This window comes from Musca autumnalis, unplaced genomic scaffold, assembly GCF_047663935.1.
Source record: "Musca autumnalis isolate F117 unplaced genomic scaffold, ASM4766393v1 scaffold_1, whole genome shotgun sequence".
NCBI classification, from domain to species: Eukaryota; Metazoa; Arthropoda; class Insecta; order Diptera; family Muscidae; genus Musca; species Musca autumnalis.
In genome coordinates this window covers 268190974-268212449 of record NW_027411644.1, presented here as the reverse complement: position 1 = coordinate 268212449, position 21476 = coordinate 268190974, and the positions used below count along the sequence as shown (strand labels likewise).

General features: G+C 37.3%; 2 protein-coding genes across 2 annotated transcripts in view; one reads left to right on the top strand and one right to left on the bottom strand.

Moving 5' to 3' along the window:
* Positions 1 to 21476, top strand: part of LOC141389530 (uncharacterized) — a 1388168-nt gene that overhangs the window by 1266796 nt on the left and 99896 nt on the right. The gene's annotated exons all lie outside the window — the stretch shown is intronic.
* Osi6 (DUF1676 domain-containing protein Osi6) lies at positions 17658 to 20601 on the bottom strand. Its single transcript, XM_073964171.1, has 2 exons — positions 20450 to 20601; positions 17658 to 19098 (listed from the first exon to the last, which is right to left on the bottom strand). The coding sequence occupies exons 1-2, from the start codon at positions 20594 to 20596 to the stop codon at positions 18370 to 18372; spliced, it is 876 nt and encodes a 291-aa protein (XP_073820272.1). The 5' UTR covers positions 20597 to 20601; the 3' UTR covers positions 17658 to 18369.

Below are 21476 nucleotides of genomic sequence, written 5' to 3'. Positions count from 1 at the left end.
TGAAAGAAAATGAAAATTTTATATACACTTTTTAAAGGCGGTTTCATTCATTATTTTGAAGAAATCAATAAAATAAAATAATTCAAAATACCGACACATTTTATTTTTCAAACAAATCACACATATTCCAATATTTGTATCTATACACAGAAAAAAAGCCACAAAGAAAATTTTGATTAAAAGCTTTATCACCATATTTTTGTCGAATGGCGATAAAATATTACGAATATATAGGGAAAATGTTTATCAAACATGAAAATGTTACTAAAAAGCGATCAATAAACGATTTCAAACAATTAATTTATTGAAATTTGTTTATGATTGTTAATACATTTCTGTAGTTAAAATGGTTTTCAACGTTTGTCGCATGTTCTCGCTCTCAAGAGCGAGAGAAACAAAATTTTTAGGGCATAAAGAGAGCGCTACAACAATGTGCTGTGTTTTTTTTTTTCTTGAGATGTGAGTGTCCTTCCTATGTATATTTCAAAGCATGGTCATGGAATTTTTGCGGCATGAAGGGATGGAGCGTTTGTGTTGCATTTGGCTTGTTTATTTATTTGTGCTCGGGTGAAGGCTTGTATCTAAGTTTGTTACTGTTTTTTGTTGCTGATTTTTATGAACCTAACAAACGAAGAGGGAAAGAAAAAAACGGTACGAGTTCTAATGTTTTTTTCTGCTTGGTGGTTTAGGAAGGCAAACAACATTTTTTAACCATCAGTTTGGTTTGTTTTGGCAGTTCCTTTAAAGCAGTCGTTGTACGAGTATGTGGATCGGTAGTGCATAAATCTGTGTTTGTGTGTTTTCTTAAAGTAAATGTGCTTTTCAAGTAAATTAAATGGCCAATACATTTTATAATTGAATTCACGAATATGAAAACGGATAATAAGAATATTTTATTCGACAAAGAAGCAACCGCATGTGATATTGGTAATAACATCAAAATATTTTATATATTTGAAATATATATGGATGTACTATTTTTCACATTACAGATACCCATTTTCCGCTGATGATTTCACAACGATTTCACAACGAGAAGCGTTCAACGATGTTCTCTGTATTTTATATTTAAAAGTGATTTATTTGTTATCTTATATTAAAATTAATGTGTGGCACTAAATAATTATGTACTTCTGTTATTAATTATTCCATTCCGTTTTTCTTTCTTTCATCTGTTATTTTTTATGTACCTATGCGTCTGGTGTTGCTTTTGTTCTTGGCATTTCAAATAATAAATAACCACCACCATTTATAAATGTGTGTATGTATCTTTTTTTGTGGCGTTTGGGTTTGTATTTAACAAAAAAACAGCAAAATAATTGTAAATATGAATATTTTTTTATTGATTGAAAAAAATGCATTCAACAATTTTTTAATCAAGAAAATATTTTGTTTTTATCAAGCAAAATGCGGAATATTTTGATAAATATTTTTGTCAATATGTGAAATGTTTTATCAGTTCAAAATAAAAAAAATCGATAAATATTTTAATCAATATTACAATTTTGTTTTATCAACATGTATTTTTACTTTGTGATCACAAAATTTTATCGAATTTTGTCAATATGACAATTTTTTTTTAGGCCGGAAAATCGATAAATTTTTGGTTGAATCTTTGAATTTCTTTATCAAATGGCTACAATTTTTTTTCTGTGTATGCGGATTTTGTTTTTATTTCTCATTTGGTTCTCATTTATGGAACATAGTTGTACAAATGAACATTCAAATTAGTAGTATTTCGCATAGGATACGTAACGGCAGTCGCACGATAGTTTGCGAAATACATGAACGCCTTTTGAGTCGGAAGTGAGTGACTGCTTTCCTTTCGAACGGGCTTTCGTGCGACATACACAAACAGGCTGTTAGTCATATCAGTATTTCTAATATGTTCATTTTTAGCATTTCTTTGAAATGTTCTCTAATTAAAATTGTGTTATTTGTGGCAATACCAAAAAATGTTCAATATAAACGGTGCGCCTTAATTAATTTTAAATGAAAGGTGCTTACACCTGGGAAGTTTTTACGGATTCTGAAACTACAATGTTTATAGATGAGAAAAATCAAAAAACGAAAAAATCGCCGGAGGGATTTTCAAATAAATCGCGGTCAAAGTTCAAATTTTTAGGGCTTTATTATGTTTTCACGATTTTTCTCAGAAACCGCAAGTGCTATCGAAATGGGATTAGAGCAAATGTTATAGCAGTGAAAATTCTCTACAAGATTGACCTTAATGTTATTTCCGTAAGTCTTACCATTTTTGAGATATAGAAGTTCAAATTGGGACAATGCATGACTCTATCGTCTTCTTACAGAACAATGTCATAAAAGGTGCACCTTGACTAACTTTACGTGAAATCCACTTACACCTGGAAAGTTTTTGCGGATTCTGAGACAGCAATGTTCATAGATGAGAAAAATCCAAAAGCAACAAAATATCGCTGGAGGGATTTCGGAATAAATCGCGGTCAAAGTTCACATTTTTAGATTTATTTTAGGTTTTCAGGATTTTTCTTGGAAACGGCAAGTCCTTTCGAAATAGGACTAAAGAAAATGTTGCAGACGCTTTTCACTGCTACAACATTTCCTTCAGTCCCTATGCGAATCAGCTTACCGCTTCCAAGCAAAATCTTGAAAACCTAAAATAAACCTAAAAATTTGAACTTTGACCGCGATTTATTCCAAAATCCCTCCAGCGATTTTTTCTTGCTTTTGGATTTTTCTCATCTACGAACATTGCTGTCTCAGAAACCGCAAAAACTTCCCAGGTGTAAGAACCTTTCATTTAAACTTATTTAAGGCGCACCGTATATACGAGTACAGACAAATTTTAAACACAATTTTCAATTTTCACATGACTTCGTGCCAAACAAAACTAAAAAGAAGATAATAAAAGTCCAAAGGTCAACAATAATTATTACAATAATTTTCAAAAAATGTCAAAAACCATTTTGGGAACATACTGGTATTTTCCTGTACGACGCGATTTTACATGTATGGCTATTTTCGTTTTCCTATCACATGCTTGTGTTTTCAGCGACATTCGGTAACAATCAACAAATTTCGGTTCAAAACGATGGGTCTTTCTTCATCTTTTTTTCAACGTTTTCGTTCGTATTCTTTTGTTTTAAAAGCCAAAAAATAAAATGCGTTTTTACAGCGCTTTATTTAACTTGCTTTGGCGTCCTATTAGTTGAAATCTTCATTTTTAACACAGTTGCAGTTGAACAATCGAACTGAGACTTTGCACACTTTTCAGATTTGGATGACATTACAGGAATATGCAACCAAAAACAATACACAACAATTACACATCCCAATATATCTACCAAAAATATATCAGGTTCGAATATGGACTATATTTGTCTACTCCTTCGGGTACCTCCCACACAAAATTTTGGATAAGTTCACCTTAAGAACTCTGGAATCACTTTGATTTTTGATGAAGCATTCGCTGCCTCAATTACGACGGTAAAAGTTTTTTTCGGGGGCAAGTTCATACTTCTTGAGGAAATAGCCCGAAAAGTGTAAAAACCCTCTATGGCACCATGTAGTGGCTTGAGAGCACGACAACTCTCGAACCAAATACTGAGTTGATCCACACTTTGTATATCGTAATATTTCTTCGAATATTAGATGAAATTCGATGGTGGTGCTGGTAGATCCACTCCTTCCGGCACCTCCCCCATAAAAATTTTAAAATATTAGATAAAATATTATGCGCGATATCTTATAAACAGAGCAACGCGGTTAAGGGTCTGTGCGAGGATCCCTTGAAAAAGGTTACCTAGTGGTCTTGTTTGCAGTGATATCATGTTTTTCGTAGGCAAGTACATGCTTCCTGATATAATGGTCCAAAACCTGTGAACTATATGGTGACCAACTGAAACGACAGGTGGTCGCGATATCTATCGAGGGGAATGACACCCAAAATAAGACCCACTTTCAAAATGGAATATGTCGGTCCATTCCTTTCGATACCTTCCCCGCAAAACTTTTCGAGCTTCTATCCAAACCCATATTTTTGTCGGTTCATACTTTTTCGGGAAAAAAGTGTTTCAATTCACATAGGCTTAGGGTATATCTCTGTCGCAAAGCCGACTGATCCTTTTTTACTTGTTTCTTCTAGCCTCCATATAGCGGTACCACCCGATTTTGGTTCAAATCTACCCAGCAAAATGTTTGCCTCCAAAGATGCAGTTAAATGATATGTACAAGTGATCTGGATGTGCATCAAATTATGCATTTTCACTGATGATTTTTACAAGAGCGTGACTACTGAAAGATGCACTCCAAAGCACTGCATTTTAACTAACCCTTTGGCACTGCATTTTAACTGACCCTTTGGCATTGCATTTTAACTAACCCTTTTGCACTGCATTTTAACTGACCCTCTGGCACTGCATTTTAACTGACCCTTTGGCATTGCATTTTAACTAACCCTTTGGGGTAGAATAGGAGGCAGTCCAAAGCACGTGTTTGGTACAGGCATTCTGCGGAAATTGTGCAAGCCATTACAAAATATGCCAGAACAAATAAAATGCATTTATTATTTGTGTAAAACAAAAATATTAAGAACTTTATTACATTAACACAAATTATGAAAATTCTCCATTGAATTCAATCGCAAACATGCGTGTTCCTCCGCTTAAATTTGTTCCAAGCTGAACTGTTTTTGCTTCATTTGCTAAATGGGTTGTCTTCCCATCACCAGTTAAGATTTCGACACGTACTCCAACAGCACTCCATTTGGAAATTTTCTTCTGGTGAGTTGCCGGAAAAATGTTCACAAATTAAATATTATTTAAATATTAAATATTATTTAGTTTGTATTAACAAATGTTTGGACATGTTAACACGCTTATCTCTTTTGCTTATGCTGTTAAATTGTGAGGAATTGGAGTGCCTTTTTCACGACTCCGTTGAACTGCATCCGGATGTTGTTAAAATGTGACAAGTGGATGTGATTCTTTGGATTGCATCCAAATGCGGTTAAAATGTGAGGACTGGAGTGCCTTTTTCACGACTCCAGTTGAACTGCATCAAAACATGCCGTGACAGAACTAGTCCACATTGCACTACTTTCAATTTATTTTGCTGGGTAGTTACTCATTTTCCACACAGTTGCAGTTGACCAATCGAACTAAAACTGTGCACACTTTTCAGATTTGGATGACAATACATGAATATGAAACCAAAACCAATGTGGGTCCGTTTTTTCTTATAGTCCACATATAGCGGTGCCACCCGATTTAAAGTATTTTAAGGATTCTATCTTAATTTTTAGGCCGAATTGGCTGTAATTTAGCATTTGGTGTTCCTAGGCGTACAGAAACTTCCTTACCAAAAATGTTGGACATAGGTCAAGGGTTTGGTATAGCCACCATATAGCGGTACCACCCGATTTCAGATATTTTAAGGATTGGTATGAGGTATGAGTTTCTCAGTGGTCAAAAAATTTAATTACCGAAAAGTTAAAAAAAAATAATTAAAAAAATTAAGTTACTGTATTTTATTTATAAATGTACTTAAAATTAGAAAATAATTTTTAACTGCGTTAAATTCGGCCGGGCCGAACTTGTTATAATCTACAACCCGAGTTGTATTGAGTTAAAATGGAACAATTAGTTTCCTTTTGTTTATAAACAAGACTAAATCCAAATCTCATAAATTTCGGTGAAACAATGTGGCTAACCTTCAACATACCAAAATTTGGGAGCTACCGTTCTATGGGGGCTATACCAAAACGTCGATCTACACCGACAAATTTCTGACGGAAAGTTTTTGGACTCAAAGAAGACTAAATACCAAATTTCCGATATGGCTAAAACCTTAAAAATACTGAAAATCAAGAGGTATGCTTATATGGCGGATATACCTATACTGATAATTCTCTTCTGGAATATTTTATAACCCCATGGAAGACTAAATAACAAATTTCAGCCATTTCGGTGGGATATTGAGGTCACAACCTTCAGAATTACGAAAGTCGGGAGGTACCCCTCTACGGGGGCTATATGAAGGCGTGGACCTGCACTGACAAATTTCTGGGGGAAAGTTTTATACGAAGAATAACTACCAAATTTCAGTACTTTCGGTGAACATTGAAGCCACAACCTTCAAAATACCGAAAATCGGGTGATACCGTTCCGTGGGGGCTACAGTAAGGCGTGGACCTCTACTAACAAATTTCTGGGGGAAAGTTTTATACTCAAAACGTAGGCTTAATACGAAATTTCATTCATTTCGGTGGATTATTGTAGCCACAACCTTTAAAATACCGGAAATCGGGAGCTACCGTTCTATGGGGGATATATGAAGGCATGGATCTATACCGACAAATTTCATATGGTAAGTTTTATTCCCAAACGAAGACAAAATACCAAATTTCAGTCTTTTCGAAGGATTATTGTGGCCACAACCTTTTAAATACCGAAAATCGGGAGGTACCATCTATGGGGCTATATGAAGGTGTAAACCTATACCGACAAATTCCATATGGCAAGTTTTATACTACAAGCAAAGACTAACTACCAAATTTCAGTCATTTCGGTGGATTTGTGTGTCCACAACCTTCCAAAATGAAGAATATCTGGAGGTACCGTTCTATGGGGGCTATATGAAGGCGTTGACCTAACCGACAAAATTTCTGCGGGAAAGTTTTATACAACCAACGAAGATTAAGTACCAAATTCCAGGCATATCGGTGTGATAATGAGATTAGAAACTTCAAAATACCTAAATTCGGGTGGTACCGTTCTATGAGGGCTAATCAAAACGTCGACCGATATAGTCCAGTTGCAATTCCAAATATTCTAGGAGTAATAAAACTTCTATACCAAATTACAAAGCTCTATCTTAAAAATTACGAACTGTATCTTGATTTCAACAAACGGACGGACGGACAGACATTCATGGTTATATCGACTTAGAATTGTATTATAAACGGAAATTCAAATTTAATTATACCATAATAACATAAACGCATTTCTATGTCTATACTATAGTACAGCGGACTTCACCGTGGCAAGAGTGGAACTTGACAATGGTAAGCAATTCTTTATCGCCTCTTGCTACATGGCCCACTCAAGGGAAGCCCCACCAAACCAGGAGCACCATGGAGGCCATATACCCACTAACCAACAAGTAACAGACTAAAGCAAAGTTATGGCAAAAGGGTACTCGAATCCTACATATATAAAGAGAAACGACGGCACATGGTCTGAAAACTCAGCCGAATCTCTTGAAATTCTTCTTACGATGCACTTCCCTGACTGCTCGAATAGAACCAGCGAAGAGCAATCCAATTTTAATATAGATAAAAACAACATTGAAGTCTATAAGATAATAAGTCCGAGTAAAGTCACATGGGCTGTAAACAGCTTCTCTCCCTACAAATCATCGGGGCCAGAGACAATAATAAATCCTTGGCTAGTGTATATTTATAGTAGTTGTATATCCCTTATCTAAGTTGCAGCGAGTTAGAGACAGGTCAAAGTTGTCTTCATACCCAAAGCAGGAAAGCGTAGTTATGAAAATGCTAAAGACTTCACACTAGGCCGGGGCGATTTGAAAACCTTAATGGGTCCTTCGCGTTTCTGATTCCTGGGGTTGAATTGAGCAAAAAAGTCTACTGGACCATATGTCTACGATGAAAATCGAGCCTCCCGATTTTGACTTTAAGTTTTTTATTGTCTGAAAACCCCCACAAAAAACCTATAAAGGAATTTCTCATAATTTTCAAAATAAATATTGAACAAAACAAAAAAACATTATATTTTTGAAAATTATGAGAAATTCCTTTATAGGTTTTTTGTGGGGGTTTTCAGACATAAACCACTATAACTTAGACATTTGTTAACCGATTTAAAACAATAATAGCTTATTCAAAAGACATTATTCACCCCTTTAAAAGGAAGAAGGATCAAAAGAAATCCGTTGTGGAAAAAATAAGATATGCCCGTTTAAATTTGAAAATGGAAGAAACCCAGATTTTCACTACTTTTACCGTTATAAAAAAATAAATCGAAGTGACCCAAACGAAATAAAGGCATTGTCGTTGTCCATGGATCCCAACACGATATAATTTTGCATCAGAACACTTGAATATTTTTCGGGTCACATTTTGTAGCACAATGTCATTTATCGACATTTTCCGAAAAGTTTGCACATTCTTAAGGCCAAAACTGCCTGAAGGAGCGTTCCAATGCTTTTGCGATGTATTAGAGAGTTTTCAATTACTGTCTTAGCTACAATGTTTGTCTTTGTGTTGGATCGAAAATCCCAAAGGTTTGGCTGTTATATGCCAAAATATCCAAAAAACGTCAATAAAAAACTTAAAGTCAAAATCGGGAGGCTCGATTTTCACGGTAGATATATGGTCCAGTGGACTTTTTTGCTCAGTTCAATCCCAGGAATCAGAAACGCGAAGGGCTCATTAAGGTTTTTTTGCTTCCACACAAATCGCCCCACCCTACTTCACACCCATAAGCCTTTCATCATTTTCACTTAATATGCTCGAAAGACTCATCGACGTGCATATTCGAGCAAAGATGGACAACTCAAACAATACATCTTCCAGGCAACATGCTTACATAAAAGTGCGCTCGACCGATATAGTCCTAGACGAAGTCGTTAGGACTATTGAGAAATCCTTAGAACATAAACAATACACCTTGGCTGCTTTTCTGGATATAGAAGGCGCCTTCAACAATGTTAGTACCGCAGCAATAAAACAAACTCTAGATAACTTCGGCGTGCAATTATTCATTGGTAGCTGGATAACCACCATGCTACAAAGTAGAGTTATTACTGCCTCACTGGGAAAAAGCATGCCTTTCAAAGCACGTAAATAGAGGAACTCCACAGGGAGAAGTAATCTCGCCACTGCACAGTGGATCAACCCATTGGCCAAAAGACGAAACATTTGATTAATATTTTTTTGTTGTGAGTACAACCTATATTTTATGTGCAAGTAAATATATTTAAAATATCGCGAAACTAATACGCATAGCAAAATATTATAGTGGAATTTTAAGGAGGACCTCCTCCTTATAGCTTAAGTTTCTCTCGCTGACTAAAGCTGCCCTAGAATAGGGTTTCTATGAATATATTAGCGTATAACTCTGTTATCTAACCACGTACATTAACATAATTGGCATTAGTGGCAAGATGAAATCTTCCAAATTTGTCTTACGTTGGCGGTACGAGCCTTCCAGGAAGAACGCTATAATATCTATATTAAAAATGTTACCAATTTTCAGACAAAAATGTTGATATTTTTAATCCGCTAAATTGGTTGGGTTTTTTGTTTCTGTTGTTTTGGAGATTGTTTTGTTTCCCCAAGCCTATTTTTGCATCATAATATAATCCAACCAACTAAGATGGTGCTATTCACTACAAAGACCAAATATGCAATTCCCATTCACGTCAAGTACCTAGGCGTCATCCTAGATCAAAGCAATTGCAACATGTAATGTGGCAATGCTGCGGGCTCTAGGAATGTGGAGAGATAGAGCCTGCGGACATGCGTGCGTGCTTCACAAACTACGGAATGAAATAGCAACTATTGCTGATTACTGCGCTCCTACAATGACACTTGATCAGCCTTTTGTTGCTGATCAACCTGGAAAGGACCAAACCTGAAAGGATGGAATAATGGATCACCACTGACAGGTCATGACATCAAGGTATACACAGACGGCTCAAAGATGAACTGTGGAGTCGGCTCTGGTGTCTTCCAAGATGAAGCAAATATATCTACATCCACAAGGTTTTTCAGGCGGAGATACCGACCACAAAGGAAGCTTGTATTATGCTCTTAAAACTCCACACACCAAAACCCAATAGGAATTTTTGGTCGACAGTCTAGCGGCGCTCCTTGCACTAAAATCAAAATCTGTCACATCAAAGCTAGTGAAAGATTGTAAAGAAGAACTTGCTAAACTAGGGCATATGTCAAGAGTAACTCTCACTTGGATCCCAGGCCATAGGGCACTTGTTGGGAACGAAAAAGCGGACGAACTAGCTAGGCGTCAATTGCAATACCAATGGGTGTAGTTAAAGGGAATATCTTCAAATACTATCTAACATGCCGAATATCAAAATCTAAATGGCCTCAAAACAACGCCAAACGCATAAAGTTCCTAATCAGCCAAAAATCGTCGGAATCTGGCAAGAGTTATTGCAGTGTTAACCGGTCACTGGGCAATTGGTAACCACGGAAAGTGCTTAAATCTACAACACAACGACCATTGTCGCAGCTGCGGAAATGAAGAAGAGAGGAAACTTTTGAGCACCTCCTCTGTTCCTGCCCACAAATGCAACGACGACTTATAGCTTTAGGGCGACCGTTTCTACAAAATATCGCCGAGATAGCCGAATTATATCTTGGAAACGTTCTGCGATTTCTCAATTCATCAGGCTGGATTTAAATGCCAATTTAATACTTACTACGGTATTTCTTAAATACTAAAGCCACTACGTAAACCAACCATATTCAAATCTAAACCGATTGGTATTTTTCATTTCTCTGTCCTCTTATGTACTTCAGCAACTTTTCGTAAACTTGGGTTAATTTTTACATGACTGAAATACTCAAGAAACGTGGCCAATATTATACTGAGGGGTATTTTTGATGATGCCTAGACTGATTTGCCGCAAAAAGCGTCATTACCTATTAATACAAGACATTTCCACATTTTCTCCAAAACTCTCTCTCTCAGATCCAATGAATTGTCGGTTGATGTTAATATGATTCGCAACTGCGCAGTGCACGCGTTCGGCAGCTCTCACCTATACTTCCCCGAACGTTGAAATCAAATAACAAGTAAAAACGGCGATAAGTTCTCCAGGCCAAACTTGTTATACCCTCCATTACGAGTTGTATTGAAGTAAAATGGAACAATAATTTGGTTAAAAATTATAGTTAAAATCCTCAAAATACCGAAAATCGGGAGGGACCGTTATATGGGGACTATACCAAAACATGGACCTATATTGACGATTTTTCGTGGAGAAGTTTCGTGACCACTGAGAATTTCAAATGTCAAAGTAGAGCTAGTAAGCTTAAAAATTGTACCTAACATCCTAAAAGTATCGAAATCCTGGAAGTACCGTTATATGGGGGCTATACCAAAGCATGGACCTGTGTTGACGATTTTTTGTACAGACATTTTGTGACCATAGACCTATTTTGACGATTTTGAGTGGAAAAGTTTCGTGAACACTGAGAACCTCAAATGTCAATTTACAGCTGGATCAGAGAAAAATTGTCGCTAAAATTCTCAAAATATCGAAAATCGGGAGGTACCGTTATATGTCAATTTGCATCGCCACGTTTATATCAAATCCTGGAGGAGATCTATAGGGCGTGTTTGACTCTATCGTATGTACCGGATCTGTGGAAAGAGGTAAAAGTTAATTACATTCCAAAGGGGGAAAACCTAGTCACTCTGCACCAAAGGACTACAGACCCATCAGTTTATCATCCTCTCTCCTTAAGAGTCTCGAAAGACTGATCGATCTGGAGATAAGGAGCCATGTAGACACCGCCTCTGTAAGCAACTCACAACACGCCTATATCAAAGGCAAATCTGTGGAGTCTGCCTTGCATGAGGTGGTTGGCTTCATTGAGAGGAATATGGAAAACTCAAACTTTACCTTGGCTGCCTTTCTGGACATAGAAGGAGCTTTTAACAACGTAGAACTTGAGTCCATAAAACTCTCACTTAAGAAAGCTAACACACCTGAACCTCTAAATTGCTGGTTAAATTATATGCTAGAAAGCAGAATTATATACTCCAGCATTGGGGAGACAAAAATTAGGAAAACAGTAACTAGAGGCATTCTCCAAGGAGGGGTGCTCTCACCGTTACTGGTATAAAAGTTGTTGCGGACGACGTTGTACTACTGATTTCCGGTAAGTTTCCGTCCACCATTTCGGAGATTATGCAAGGAGCATTCTCGACGCTATCGCGCTGGGCTAAGACCAATGGCCTTGGAGTAAACCCAACCAAGACAGAACTGGTAATGTTCACGAGAAAGCGTAAGCTCGGCGTATTTGTACCACCAACACTGGATGGAGTGCAGCTTCAGCTCTCGCCCGAGGCAAAGTACCTTGGCATAATCCTGGACTGTCAATTGCGATGCTGAGGAAAGGGCGAAGAGAGGATTGATTGCACTTTATTCATGTAAGAATTCTATTGGGAAAAGTTGGGGTCTAAACCCATCGATTATACACTGGTTGTATAACACCGTGGTTAGACCCATCTTATCCTATGGTTCTCTTGTTTGGTGGCACTCACTGCGCCAAAAATCAACATCCAGTAGGCTTGACAAGGTACAAAGAGCTGCCGCGATTCTCGCGGTTGTGCTTATGAGCATGGATGTATCCTGAACGAATCAGGTATAAATGTGAACCAACGCGGAAAACTGAGCGACTATATATCACCAGTCCTGAGATTTGACGATATAGACTTCGTTATACCTAGTAGAGACGACTGGAACCGCAGTAACCCCCCTCTGGACTGTCTGGCTTTTTATACAGACGGTTCCAAGATGGAGGAAGGTACCGAGGCTGGCGTCTACTGTGAAAGGCTAGAGAGCAACTGTAGTGTCTTCCAGGCTGAAATCTTCGCGATTTGGAAGGCATCGGAATTAATAAAAAGTTTGGATGCGGAAATCTTTGAACCGGTGACTATCTTTGTGGATAGTCAAGCGGCTCTTACAGCCATCAAATCCGATGTCGTCCTTAAGTGTAGATCGGCCTTGGGAACGCTAACTAATGGCTTCCGGCTATGCTGGGTACCAGGACACCGCGACTATCTGGGTAATGAAAGAGCAGGTGAATTAGCTAGACGAGGATCGCAGTCTACAGATCTTGCTATCGCTGACTCTATCAAACCACCCATTTGTCATTTCTTCCAAAAAATTTAAAAGTTCTCTGACGAAAGAGCCAATGAATTGTGGCAGAATGAACCTAGGTGCATTGTGGCAAGATCCATATGGCCGTCTCTGTCAGTCAAAAGAACGAACTCTCTGTTGAACATGAGTAAAGCTGAAGTTAGAGTAACGACGGGAGTCATTACTGGACACTGCTATATCAGGGCCCTTACCATCAAATGGGATGAGGATGTTACTGACTACTGCAGACTCTGTGAGGATGAGGAGGAGTTAAAGACAATCCAGCACATCCTGTGTCATTGCCCTGCCCTGGCTCGTAGACGGCATAGGTTAGTAGGTGTTCACTTTCCACCGTGTCTAACTTTCTGATCTACAACATCATCAAAAATCTGAAGTGGCTGGGACAGCCCAACCTGAACACGTAAATTATGTTTCAAATATTCTGCCTACCATCAAAATAAAACTTTTTTCCTTCTCTAACAATATTCCACCCCTCTTAAACTTTCTTGTAACTTATTCGTTCTTTACTTTTTTAAGAACTTCCTCTTTTTATTTCTTCCCCCTATCCTCTCTTTTCCATCTCCTCTTTTCTTTACAGCATTTTCCTCTTTTTTCTACTGGATGATCACAATGGACCGGAAGGTCTCCGAGTGGCGCAGTCACAAGTTAGTGGCTGCACATCCCCTAACCTAACCTATGGGGGCTATACCAAACCATGGACCCATGTTAACGATTATTAGTGGCAAAGTTTCGTGAACACTGATAATCTCCAATGTCAAATGACAGCTAGTTCGGTTGAAGATTGTAGCTAAAATCCAGAAAATACCGAAAATCGGGAGGTACCGTTATATGTGGGCTATACCAAAACATGGACCTATGTTGACGATGTTTGGTGGAGAGGTTCGTGGCTACTAGAACCTCAAATGTCAAATAATAGCTAGTTCGGTTAAAAATTGTAGCTAAAATTCTCAAAATACTGAAAATTGGGAGGTACCGTTATATGAAGGCTATACCAAAACAAGTAAAAAAGTATCAGTCGGCTTGGCAGACAGAGATTTACCCTCAGCCTGTGTATACGAGGGCGGTTCGGAAACTTCTTAGCGTATCAATAAAAGAGAATAGTTAGTTTTTCAAAAATATTTTTATTTTTCAATATAATCTCCTGAAACTTCAATGCGCTTAGTCCAACGCTTTTCTAGCAATTCTATCCCTTGATGAAAATAGTTTTCCTCAAGGTCTTCAAAATAGTGCTGTAATTGCATCTTCATTTGAGGTAAAACGCTTGCCAGCGAGGATTTTTTTTAGATTTGGGAACAAGTAAAAGTCACTGGGAGCTAAATCAGGAGAATAAGGTGGGTGGTTCGTTGATTTTAGCCATAGTTAAAATACTCTTGTGCGCTGGTGCGTTGTCTTGATGAAAAATTATTTTTTTTGTGTTGTAAGCCAGGACGTTTTTCTCGAATTTGTACATTTAATTGATCCAAAAGGTTGCAAAAGTACTCTGAATTTGTTGTTTTACCCTTTTGCAGATCAATAAAAATACCTTTGAAGTCCCAAAAAACCGTTGCCATAACCTTACCAGCCGATTGATTTGTTTTTGCCTTCTTTGGGGCACTTCCTCCAGCTTCAGTCCATTGTTTGGATTGTTTTTTGTCTCTGGAGTATAGTGGTGGATCCATGTCTCATCAACAGTTATGAAACGACGCTTAAAATCCATTTTATTTCGCTTAAAACGATCCAAACAAGCTTGAGAAATGTTCATTATTATGCGTTTTTGATCGACTGTTAACAAATGCGGCACCCATCTTGCAGAAAGCTTTTTCATCTGTAGTTCTTCATGCAAAATTAAATGGACTCGATCATTTGAGATGCCCATGATATTAGCAATTTCACGCACTTTTATTCGTCGATCATTTAATACCATATCATGCACTTTGGCTACAATTTCTGTTGTTGTTGCTGCTGTTGGACGTCCAGTACGTGGTTCATCTTCAATGCTTGTACGACCACGGAGGAAATACTTAAAGGAATGGATCGATATTGTCCATTATGGAAGTGGATCTCCACTACATATGGTGCCAAAGGGGGTTTTTACACCCTTCGGACTGTTTGCTCAAGGAGTGTGGATTTGCCCCTGAAAAAACTTTTACCACCGTAATTGCGGCAGCGAATGCAAGTTGCTTCAACAAAAATCAAAGGATGAACGATTGGACCGATATAGCTTATCTTCGAACTTAAACTATGTTTGGACAAAATATTACTTAGGCCAAATTTTGGACCCAATCGGCAGATCCGTTCGAAAGTTATCTTGCGCTGCAACCACCTCATATGGTGTCATAGGGGCTCTTGCATCTTTCAGGCTATTTTCCCTGGAAGTATGGACTTGCCCCTAATGCCACTTGTACCGTCGTATGGGGGGCAGTAAATACAAGTTGCTAAAACAAAAATCAAAGCGATTCGGGAGCAGGTCCTGAACTGTACTTATCCGAAATTTTGTGTGGGAGGTACCCGAAGCAGTGGACCGATTGAGTCCATATTGGAATCTCATCTAAGTCAGGTAGACATTTCACGATTTGCAAAATATGGACCAAATCGGTTGTTTCCTTCAGGAGTTATCGTACGTACAAATTTTCCGAACATGTTCGAACTTTTGTGGGGGAGGTACCGGAAGGAGTGGGCCGATATAACCCATCTTCGAACTTGAACTAAGTTTTGACAAAATATTACGAAAGCCAAAAATTGGACCGAATCGGTTGATCCGTTCGAGAGTTATCGTGCGCTCCAGCCAGCCAGACAGACGGACGGACATTGCCCAATCGACTCCAAATTGTCTGAAACACATTTCGTCCAAAAATACTTGGGGCCTAAAACCATTATTTCGATGAGCCACATTTTGCCCGTATGAAAGTGTATATACCCTCGTTAGAATAAATGCTGAGGGTATAAAAAGAATCTATGTTGACGATTTTTGGTGGAGAAGTTCTATGACCATTGAGAGCCTCAAATGTGAGTTTACTGCTAGTTCGGTTAAAACTTGTAGCTAAAATTCTCAAAATACCGAAAATCGGGAGAAACCGTCATTCGGTGGCTATACACAAACATGCCCATAATTTTTGGAATATACATACGTTTTTTGATAACTGGGAACCTTAAATGGCAAATTAAAGCTAATTCGGTTTGAAAATGTGGCTAAAATTTCAAAATACCTGAAATCGGATGGTACCGTTATATGGGGTATATACAAAAACGTGGACAGACGTAGCCCACCATTGAACTTGACCTTGCCTGCAAACAAAAGACGCATCTTCCCAAAATTTCAGCGTCCTATCTCCATTTGTGTGGATGCTAGAGTGATTACCACAGACGGAGGATGGACATGCATAGATCGACACATGTTATTTTTACCGAATTTTACCCTGATCGCAAATGATTATTTCAGTGCGTTACAAACAGAAAAAAACAAACTTAATATATCCTCCACTATGGTGGAGGGTATAAAGCCGGTATTCGATCTGACCATAGATGAAAATTTCAATTTACACAGGCTGAGGATATATCTCTTCTTTATATTACAATAAATAGATTTTGTTGTGCGGTGGATTAAGTTGTGTTATAATTGTGTAGAGTATTGTTTTGTCCGCTTGGCCTATTTTTCTACATAAGCCGTTGCTTGCTTGGTTTGAATTGAATTTTTTCCATTACGTTCGAGAACGTAAATAGTGTGCCTCAGCGGAACTTTAAGTCCCTTTTATTTATTATATTCCTATATACATATGTATTTGGTCTCCGAGGAAACGATTTAACTTTATCCCCCATATCAATTCATTTGAAATCTATTGAAATTACAACCTTGATTTCATAAAGTACATCAATACTTTCACGCTACTTTTCAAAAATTAAAACACATAAAAATTACATAAAATTTTTTTAAGTTTATTTCTGAATATCATAATCAAAGAGATAATGACATGTCGGTTTTCGTTGTGGAATGAAAGATAGAAAATGAAAATGACAGAGGACAGAAATTCAAAGATGATGGCGAGAAAAGAAAATTGTTAACCGGGGGAAAGGAAAAGATGTAATTTATATGACAGCTCATCTTAATACAGATTTTGAAATGGGGAAACAAATAACATTGGGAATAAAAATGCACAGAAAAAAGAAGGAAATAAATTGTCTCATGAATATGTGTGGGCTTTAATGAAACTTTTCCAGCCTTGCTGGGAAAAGTAATGCCAGCTGAGGGCAATGGCAAAGCTAGCTAGCATTTTTATACCCTGCAACTGAAGATTTGTGAGGAAAAAATTATTAAATGAAATGAAATATTGTCAGGGTTATGACAAGGAGTTACATGAGCAATTGTGGTCGAGAGGTGTGATGAAATGAAGAGGCTTAAATCATGCCATGCAATTTGTGGTGTCGTAGCCAATGAATGAATGAATGGTATTGATGATGAGTTCTTCAAATGTGGCTTTAAAATTGAATTTAGGAAATGTTTGATGGAATTTGTGAGTGTGTAACAAAAGAATTCTGAAAAAATGACAGAGTATAAAAATTTATGATTTGTTTGTTTTGTTGGAGAAATGAAAGTTGTTGGAGAAATTTGCTTTGAATGAACTGGAAAAAGTGCTAATGAATTGTACAAATATTTGCTTATCTTCTGCTGTTGTTGTCTGAATTTAATTTAAAACCCAAGAAATGAAGAAAGAAAAGATGCAAAGATTTTTTTTAAGAAAAAGTCATGAGTTTGTATTTTTTGTAGGTGTTTTCAGAATGGAAAAAAGAGATAGAAATGACAAAGATACGAGATAGATAAAGGAGTTGAATAGATACAGGTACAAAGAGATAGAAAAGTAGTATGTGGTATAGATATAAAGGATGAAGAACATAAGTGATAAGAGTAGGAAAGAATAGTAGATGGAGTGATAGAGAGAGAGTGTAGAGAGTTTTTTTGTTGTTTTGATCAGATGAAAACTGTTAACACAATACTTGATGCTGACTAGTTTTCATGCATTTTGTGATAACCTTTTTCTTTCTGTGTGTTTATGGGAGGTCCTTCAGCTGCAAAATTATTAGAAAAGCTTTGTTATAATTGATCCTCTTTGGTGGGTGAGAGTAAAGAGGACATTACTTAAACTAATATCTAAAAAATTGTATTGTGCTGTATTGTTCATCTGAAATGGAAAAAATCGTAAGGATGTTTTTTTTCCAAAACGAAAACCTAACCTTTAAATAACAAAATCTCATTCCTAAGGCACATTTTTTCATAGTTTTTTGTTTGTGTGTTCAATAAATTAAATAATAATAAATTAAAATAAATAAAAATAAATTAAATTATCGTTCGATTTGTAACTGAAGAATTTCGTTAGTTATAGGGGTCCTAGATGAATTTGTTTGTTTGTGTGTATCCTGGCGTTTTAAATTAGTGTCGTTGATATTACCCTAAAATAAACATCGAAAACAGACTGTTTACCGTCTGCTTTGTTTGTAGCCGGAGTAGGCAATGGTTTGGGCAACGGGAGAACTGTAGGCACCATGGGAATCCCAGCCAGCACTGTTGCCAGAAGACCAACCACCGGTGGCAGCACCACCTGAGGACCAACCGCCAGAGCCTGAGGAACCAACAGCAGCAGCACCGGAGCTCTTGCCACCGAACAAACCACCCAAACCGCCCAAAAGACCACCAGCACCGCCGGAACCGCCCAAACGGCTCAAACCGCTACCAGCACCAGCAGCCAAGGCCAAGAAGAAAGCAATGATAGAGATGACGAGAGCCTTCTTGGCAATGAACAACAAACCGAAGATGGAACCAATACCCAAGACAGCGACCTTAGCACCAACACCCAACAAGATTGGCAAGAATTTCTTCAACAACTTCTTCTTCTTGCCGGTACGGGATTCAACAACCAATTCACGCAAATCAGCCTTGATGTCATCGGGAATGGCACGAGCCACAGAGCGGGCAGCATTGGCAAAGTTGAAGTTCAATGAGCGTTCAGCGAAGAAGTTCTTGGCATTGGTCAACATGTAGTTACCCATTTCAGTGGTACGAGCTTCAATGGTGGGAGCGTTTTCAACAGCAACAGCGGTTTCATCCAAAGCCTTACCTTGACGACCTTCATTGGATTTGATCAATGAAACACCACCGAACAATTCAATTTGGGGATTGTCAAAGAAGGATTTGGCTTTGCGGTAGAGCTGTAAATGGAAAAGGAGAACAAAGAATTGGAATAAGTATTGAGATATGGGAATACAAATAAAAATATGGGTTAAGCAGTTAAACTGAATATTTGATGCCCAGATAAAAGTTGGATTGTGTGGATTATTTTTTGTTTCAAATTTCTAAATGTTTAATGTTTTTAAAGTGTCTTATGTTTGTTTATCTAACCATCTTAATGTGGTTGAATGTTTAATTTGAAAAACATGTTGCGCTCTTCAAGTTCATGGTTGGCCATAAAAAGGTAGTAAAACTTGCAAATGGACAAACTTTTTGTGGGTCAGGTGTTTAATTTTGAAGCGAAAGCATTTAATTGGCCCAATTTGTAAAGAAGTGGGAAAACAATTTCGAAATATTCAAACAATCAAATTTGCAAAAAAAAGAAAACAAAGAGCAATGCAAAAATGGGGAATTATATTACTCTAAAATATTTTGGGAACTTTGTTAGAAAAAGTTTATTTTAATATGGTTGTTTGATTTTTTAAGATTTTTTGGTATTTTTTAATGAAATGAAAGAAATATTGTGTTTTGGTTGTGTGTTATTTCAAGCCAAGGACAAAAGAAAATTATCCTTGGATGTTTGATGCAGAACTGAAAGTGGACATAATAAACTATGCCATAGTATAATTTCCTCCTCATGTGTATCCGAAGTTGAGGATAAAATCACTTGTTATGTCGTGGCGTTATTTAGAGAAATGTACAATTTTGTATTTCTATTGGAGATAAAGAAAAGTAGCTATGATTTGAAAACTGATCATAAATTTCAATAAATTATGTAATAATTATCGAAATTCAAAAAGCTGATTGGAAGTTTCGTAAAAGTAATAATCGATGGAGAAAGGAAACAGGTTTTGATTATGAAATTATCATGTAATCCATAAGATATTGTAACACTTTCTATTTGCCCTAAAGCTTGTTAGGTAATAACGGAGAACCACTGGAGATTTTATTTAGGCACATGTTTCACTTTGAGGAGGTGGAGTAGGATGAGTGAGTGAGTGGTTATGAAATCTTTTAAATTATTTCATAATATTTTTTTTTTCTTTTGTCACTTCACTTTTAGTTTCTTTGTCTTCAACGGAACTTTTCTTTGCATTCTTAACACTTTCAGCTTCATTTCGAAATCTTTTTGTGTTTATTTTCATATTAGTGTTTTTTTTTCAAGTGTCACTTATTTTTCATTTAGCCTTAAGAAGTTCATTGCTCTTTTTTTATAGGCTTTTCTTTTAAAATTATTAATCCTTGTCTTATGCTGAGCACCAAATTGTTGAAGTATTTTTTTATTGTTCTTGTTGTTGGTTTGTTGCTTTTCAATTATATAATAATCCGTACCGTTAATTGCAGACACGAAATTGAATCAGCTTCCAAGCACTTGGCAAATACACCATTTTGTTCAACAGTGTTATCCTTGATGGTTGGATTGGCAAGGATGCCAGAGGCCAATAAAAGCACACAACTGGTAGCAACAAAGAATTTCATTTTGATTTTTTTAATTTATTTTTTTCTTCTCGTGTAAATTAAACGAATTTAGGATTTTTCGGGATTATACTTGTAAATAAAACCGTTATGAATTTATGAACACCACCGAAATCACTGTGTGTTCATTCGAATGGAACAAGTTGAGGTTTGATAATTTTTCGTCGGTGTCAGGCTGTTTTTAAACAGTCTCAAACAATCAACCGAAATCGTATAATTATGCAAAACCTATAGAGAGTCTGACTCTTTGCAGCAGCAGTCATTGTCGTTGCTGTAGTTGTTGTTGTTGATGTCAAGCTTTGCTGTTAACGCTGCTAACCCTACCTACCCAGCAGCTACCTATGCCCATGCCCATGAAGATGATGCTGCTCTTGTAAATGTGGCTGGCTCTAGTGCAGCATTGTTGTTGGGATGAAGGTGATGTAGTAGCCGGTTAAAGGTATAAATGATGACAATAACAACAGCAACATCATCACACTCATATTGCCACTACCAAAAAGCACCAACAACAATGGCCATAACCATAAATAAGTAAACCTCAATGTATATCATTAGCGGCAACACATGTAAAAAAACATGATGGCCATTAATGTTTAACCCCTCTTTGAGCTGAGCTTTTACTACGCACCGCAGCCAGACACAGAGACCAATGGGCAAAACCTCAACTCTCTACCCTCTTGACCATCATCGATACCTTACACCACACTCAATAACCGTTAAAAGAGTTGTTCGTTTGGCCAACCCACACCCCACACCCCGTAAGTCCCTAAAACACTCTCTCTATCAATAACAGCTGAAAGAATTTCTTCGTCAAGAGATACGACGTTAACAGAGACACGCATCTAGCCAAAAATACAACCGCTCGCCACACACATCTACACAC